The 5,886-nt window shown below is 37.0% G+C and overlaps 1 protein-coding gene across 1 annotated transcript; it reads right to left on the bottom strand.

The window, feature by feature from the left end:
• Nucleotides 1-2,139: 2,139 nt before the first annotated feature.
• On the bottom strand, nt 2,140-4,736 carry LOC144424285 (uncharacterized). Its single transcript, XM_078113433.1, has 5 exons — nt 4,709-4,736; nt 4,537-4,610; nt 4,224-4,433; nt 3,485-3,681; nt 2,140-2,755 (listed from the first exon to the last, which is right to left on the bottom strand). Exons 2-5 carry the CDS (start codon nt 4,538-4,540, stop codon nt 2,516-2,518), a joined length of 651 nt encoding a protein of 216 aa, XP_077969559.1. The 5' UTR covers nt 4,541-4,610; nt 4,709-4,736; the 3' UTR covers nt 2,140-2,515.
• Between the last annotated feature and the right edge of the window lie 1,150 nt (nt 4,737-5,886).

The raw sequence follows: 5,886 nt of genomic DNA, 5'->3' as shown, positions 1-5,886 counted from the left end.
GCAGATTCAACCTCGCCTTCTTGAGATATCGCGTTCATCTAACAGACACACAGACAAATACCATGAACATACTTACCGATCTTAAGATCGATAAGTAATCAAGCGTGACGACATACTAACAAAATATCATGCTGCAAAGATCGCTATTTCTCAGGCACGCCCTGATGTCTAACTGATACTAGCTAGATCTCAACTGCAATAGCCTCGCACATTGGGCAAATCGACGTAGCGCCAATAATAATAATACCAAATTACAGTGACGGCGCGTCAATAGGGCCAACCGGGGCAATGCCCCGGTTGTTTTTTCGGTATAATAAAAAATATTCGAAAAATACCTCAATATCGGTTGCACAGACTGTCTACACTAGCCATATTCTCCCGACATGGTTCATTTTTTGCTCGCAAAGCCTTCGCCGAACGTCGACGGGGCGACGCCGATTTTGCCCCGGTTGCTCATTGTATATCGTATTCTCTCTTTTATCTTCCACTCGCCGCGTTTGTCTCGTTTGTTTTCTGTTTCTTTTACTAAATAATCGGGGCCGATCGGGGCTAGCCCCGAAATTATGACGACACAATGCCGACGTTTCTTACAACAACGTGTTGACATATTCACGCATTCCTTCTCGTTCGTTGGTTGCTTGAAGAGTTGATAGTTTCCTCGCCTTCGTTTTTGTTCCTTGTTTCGCTATTTGAATCAGTTAGAGACCTTTAGTCCATTTGCTTTCGATTTTCCACATGTCTTTTGAGCTCCTCACTTCTTTCCGACTTCGCATTTCTTAGCCTTAGACCTCATAATGATTAAGGTTGATGCACTACTTCGCACTCCGTTTTCGCAGCTGCCGCTGGAACAAAAATTAGAGGTACAACGTCTTGGGCCTTATCAACCAAAAAATTGTTCACTGGACAATCCCATGACGGAGGAACGCGTCGGCGTACATTCTGCGCAGGAACTTGGTATAAAAAACACGAATGGTTGTGTTACAGCGAGGACAAAAATGCACTTTTTTGTTTTTATTGCCTACTTTTTGCTACCCCCGTGACTCACGTTGGTATAAATTTGATTTTAGAGATCTCAAACATCTTTCCGAGCGTGCCAGGGATCATCAATCTTCTATGGAGCATCTGAACAATGCAGTAAAATACCGAACATTCGGAAATGTTAATATTGCAGCACAGTTGGATGAAGGACGCGCGGTTTCTATTCGTCGGCACAACCAAAACGTCGAGAAAAACCGCCATGTTCTCGGTCGATTGATAGTTGTTTTGAAGTTCATTGGTTGTCACGAGCTGTCCCTCCGTGGGCACGATGAACGGGCTGGCTCTTCTAATAGAGGGGTATTTTTGGATATGGTGGAATACGCCGCATCCCTAGATACAGTATTGAGAGATCATCTCGATGCCGCAACTGTTTCGAAAGGGACATCTAAGGATATCCAAAATGATTTGCTCGACTCAATGTATAAAATTTATTTACAACATTTGGCTCTGGAAATTGAGAATTGCCAGTTCCTTTCGATTCAGTCTGACGAGACAACTGACATCACGTGCGTCTCCCAACTGGCTGTGATTTTTCGGTTTGTGAAAGATGGTAATAATACCAAAGTGAAACAGTTATATAAGAAATTTTGAAAATATTTCAAATTTATTCAATCGGCCATTTTAGTTGACGTGAATACCACTTCTCTTATATGTCATCTTACCGGACTATTCATTTACTCTTAAGAGACCAAATGCATCCAAAAGAAGCGTATGGACGAAGATATTTTGTATACTCTGCAAATGTCCAATAATTGAACTACCCAAAGCTGTCTTGCTGTCTTTGCATTTTCAAAGTTCTATCTTGTATAAATCATCAAGCGACTACCTCTTAAATAAGATATATGTCAGACTGTGAGATCATTCTCCTTAATACCTTGGATGTTCTGGTTATGCGGCAGAAATATAAATTAACAACGATCGTCTGCAGATTACAGAAACATAAACTAGTTCATTCTTTCTCCACCATACAGGCCGGTTTCGGTATCTTTTTTTTCATCGCAGAACTGATAGGTTCACTTTCACCTAAAAACCCGCAATGGTTTTCTCAATACGACACTAGATGAGAAAGAAATTTTATTCGAATACAAAGTATGTCACACTTTCATAAGGAAACCGTCAGTATCGATTTCTTTTGAATTTTGTATGTATGTAATTATTATGGCGTTCAAGATGCAAACCTAATGATTTTGTCAACTCATCGTTGATATATACAACATGCATCGTTTTCCAAAATAAAATGAGTTTATTGGCTGGCTCCAAAACATTGGCAATTTCGGCAAATCTAACCGATTTTTATTGTCAGTTCTTTTGCAGATGACTTATGTCAATTATATTGGCATTGTTCTACAATTGAAACGCCAGTTTATACATCTACAAATTTATGAGAAATTGACAGATAAGAAGTATCACGGGATTGGCGAATATTAGAAAAAAATCATATACGTAATAATCGTTTTAATCTCTGAATAAAAAAATTTTAACATGGTCCATCGAGGTAATCAACATCGTTTGGCCTTTTTTTGTCATTTAGATGAGTTTGACATACAACACCGTATGCTATTGATGTGACAAACCAATTTGCCATCCCGTTCTCGTCTGTTGTCTTGTCTACATGTACCATCAGCATAATTCCGGTATAAATTATGAACGAAGACCCTAGGTCAGGTTTCCATTTTGACCATTTGGTGTATGCACCCTCAGGTGATATCACATTCGTCTAAAAATAAGTCAATTGAATTTGAGAGATAGCATGGTTTAATTAATGCAATATTAATAAGTTAGTTCAAAGGTTGGAATTGCTGGGAGAATTCGATTGGGGGGGATAACAGCAATATTTTATTAAACTCATTCTAGTGTATCTATGGATCGTTTTGTTATTATGAGGTTGTTTGTTGTTTTCGCTGATATTTTTCTTCTTTTTATGAAACAACTGCTTTCCTCATCTACTACTAGACCAATTGCTTCGAAATTTTAGTGGTTTAAGAACGTATTTTTCGCTTGAGATCTACTACTTAATTTATTTCTAAACTTCCTGTGTGCTTTATGAGTCTATGTGATTCGATTTTCCGTCCGAAATTTGTGTGATGACCTCTTCCAAATTAAAAAAAATCATTTGTAGCGGTTCAGCGACCTCTCTCATGCTACGCGAAACGCGTAAGTTTTTTCCATCGTACCGTACAGTAGAGTAGACTACGTAAGGTTTCTGTAAAAGGTAAGGTAGGCTAATGCTTCGCTTTGGCATTCGTATCTATATATTTAAGCATCATTTTCTTGTTTAAAAAAAATAACTACAAAATATTTCGTTGCTTATGGTTAGCCTCTACCAGCCTCTAGCAACAGTTTTTGCTAATTTTTTCGAATTGTTCAATTAACGCATGGTAAAACATATACAAACCCTTTTGAACTCAAATGTTTTGATTTAGTATTTTCTAAGACAGTTAATTACCTCAGGATCAATCTGTAAACTTGTCCATATTCTTATACGGTATCCTCTTTCCGGTCTCACATAGTCCATAAATGCGTTAAGAGCATTTTCATCTTTCGGAGAACCAATAACTCCATTCTTTTTCAAACAGGCGTCAACCGCATCATCATAATTCATGCTGATTGATTTATCGATTTCAATCCAGTAACAAGCCGGACCTGCAGAATAAGTTAAGATCGATCAAGTTTATTCTGTTCAAGCTCAAAATTTTTGGAAATTAGTAAAAACAGAGAGGTTTGAATATAACTTGTTCAGTCAATGAAACCTATCCGGGAGATTTAAACAATAGGTGCAATCGTAATTCATTTCGAACCCGAATTGTTATAGTACATAGCGCGTTTACTACCAATCAAAAAACGTTCGTTTATTCAATGATAGAATATTTGTAGTAGCGCACAGAAGTCCTATAAATCATTTGTCACTATAGGATAGTTGTATATTATGCATTCCCTCCATCACAAATCAACCCGACGTGAACATTTTTTTTTTTGCATTAATAGATTAATTGGATGTCTCTGATACTAATTACATGACTGCTTGACTGACTTGTTTCGATTGATTATAAATATATCATTCGCATGTACATGCAATTCAAGTGCATTTTGCACACGTCTGTTAAGTAAGAGTTTGAAACCGAAACCTTGTTACCCTTTTTATTTAAAATTATGCCACTTTTCGTTTTCAGGTATTTATAGCCAACCTGGATCAGTTGTGGTCTCTTTTTCTGTTAACATCTGGATAGTCTCAGTAGTTGTTGAAGCGGCAGTAGTATTCGTCGGAGTTGTAGTCGGAGTTGTAGTGGTGATAGTAAAAGAAAAAGTGTTCATATTTGTTACAATCGCAACTACAATGCCGCTGATTATAAGAACAACTGCTATCAACGAAATGATAACATTTCTTCTGGTATTTCCTTCAAATAAAACATACCAAACATTTAAAACTTTATACTTATTCCGCATTTCATATGATCTAATCGTAAACATGATAGGTATATAACAACATCACAATATTACCCATTATATTGTATGTCTTTGTTTCTGAACAAGTCTATTTGCCAAATTGTGTTCCTTTGTCTCTTGTGTTCGACCTAAAATTAATTTACAATTATAAAACATAAAAAAACGTAAAATTATGATTTATAAACGGATTTCTATATTTAAACAGAAAATGAAATTTTTATTATACCTGATTTTTTGAATTTACAAAATTCCGATTGTAAATGTTTTCAGCCCAGTCACCGGATCCGATATATGGAAATATAAAAAACTACAATCTTTCAAATTTGTATGTCTAACTCAGGGGTGGCCAACCTATGGCGCATGCGCCAAACGTGGCGCATTGCATGATTAGAGGTGGCGCATTGCATCTTTAACCCTTTTCATGCCAAAATTGTTAATTGCACTTGGCTTCTCCACGCCAAGCCGTTTTTTTGCGATTTACATGGTGACTTTTGATTGTACCTAAAACCTATTCTTCTTACTCCACGTCGCCCACTTACGGCTTGTTGGAATTAGAAACAACAGGCGATTATCGACGTTAGCTTTTGGATGGACTTTATGACATTCATTCTAGACTTTTAGCAAAAATTAGTAAAATTTACTATTTTTTCCCTACTGAAGTGAAAAGTTCAGAACTTCTGGAAAAATAGAAAATCGTCATTTATCAGCTTGAAACATGGATTTTCCATTGCTCAGACTTCCCAAATATCTCCCAATAACCATTGAACAACCTTTTTCCAACCAACCAACAAATTTCTCATAAATCAACCCACAACATGCTGAAAATGACCCCTAAATACCACCTTTTCCATCCAAATTTCAAATGACCGTTGTCAACAAAAGCGAACCGTAAAATCGCTTGCTGTGACGCAAGTACTAATCTCGAAGAAGCCCCTGGAGTAAAATCACGCGACGCTAGGCCAAACAGCTGATTAGCAAAGGCCAATTAGAATCGAGGGTAGAGTGGAGTAGAGATTGATACTAAGGGCCTGTTGTCACAATATTACGCCTAACTTTACTTCTTAATCGTATCTCACATAAAATAACACCGTGAATGTGCTGCTGATAATGGCAATTTGGCAATATACACAGAAAAAATCAAGTTATTGCAAGAGTTATTTGAAAGTCGTTTCCATGATATTTCAAAAGAAGAAGACTCTATACTTGCTTTTATAAACCCATTTGCACTTAGTGAACTAACCATAATGAAGATGCCAAGCAATATACATTTGGAACTAATTGACTTGAAAACTCATACATCATTGAAAATTCAATTTGATGAGCTTTCTTCAGTCCCAAGTGCATCTGACATGATCAAGTTCTGGCAATCGTTACCTCGTGAAAATTTTCCAGAACTGAGAAAAT

This window comes from Styela clava, chromosome 6 (genome assembly GCF_964204865.1).
Source record: "Styela clava chromosome 6, kaStyClav1.hap1.2, whole genome shotgun sequence".
NCBI classification, from domain to species: domain Eukaryota; kingdom Metazoa; phylum Chordata; class Ascidiacea; order Stolidobranchia; family Styelidae; genus Styela; species Styela clava.
This window is presented reverse-complemented; position numbering and strand designations above follow the sequence as displayed.

Coding starts and splice junctions, on each gene's coding strand:
- LOC144424285 (XM_078113433.1), bottom strand. Junction 3,682..4,223: donor AGAGACCACAACTGATCCAG/GTTGGCTATAAA, acceptor CTTATTCTGCAG/GTCCGGCTTGTTACTGGATT. Junction 2,756..3,484: donor GTTTACAGATTGATCCTGAG/GTAATTAACTGT, acceptor ACTTATTTTTAG/ACGAATGTGATATCACCTGA.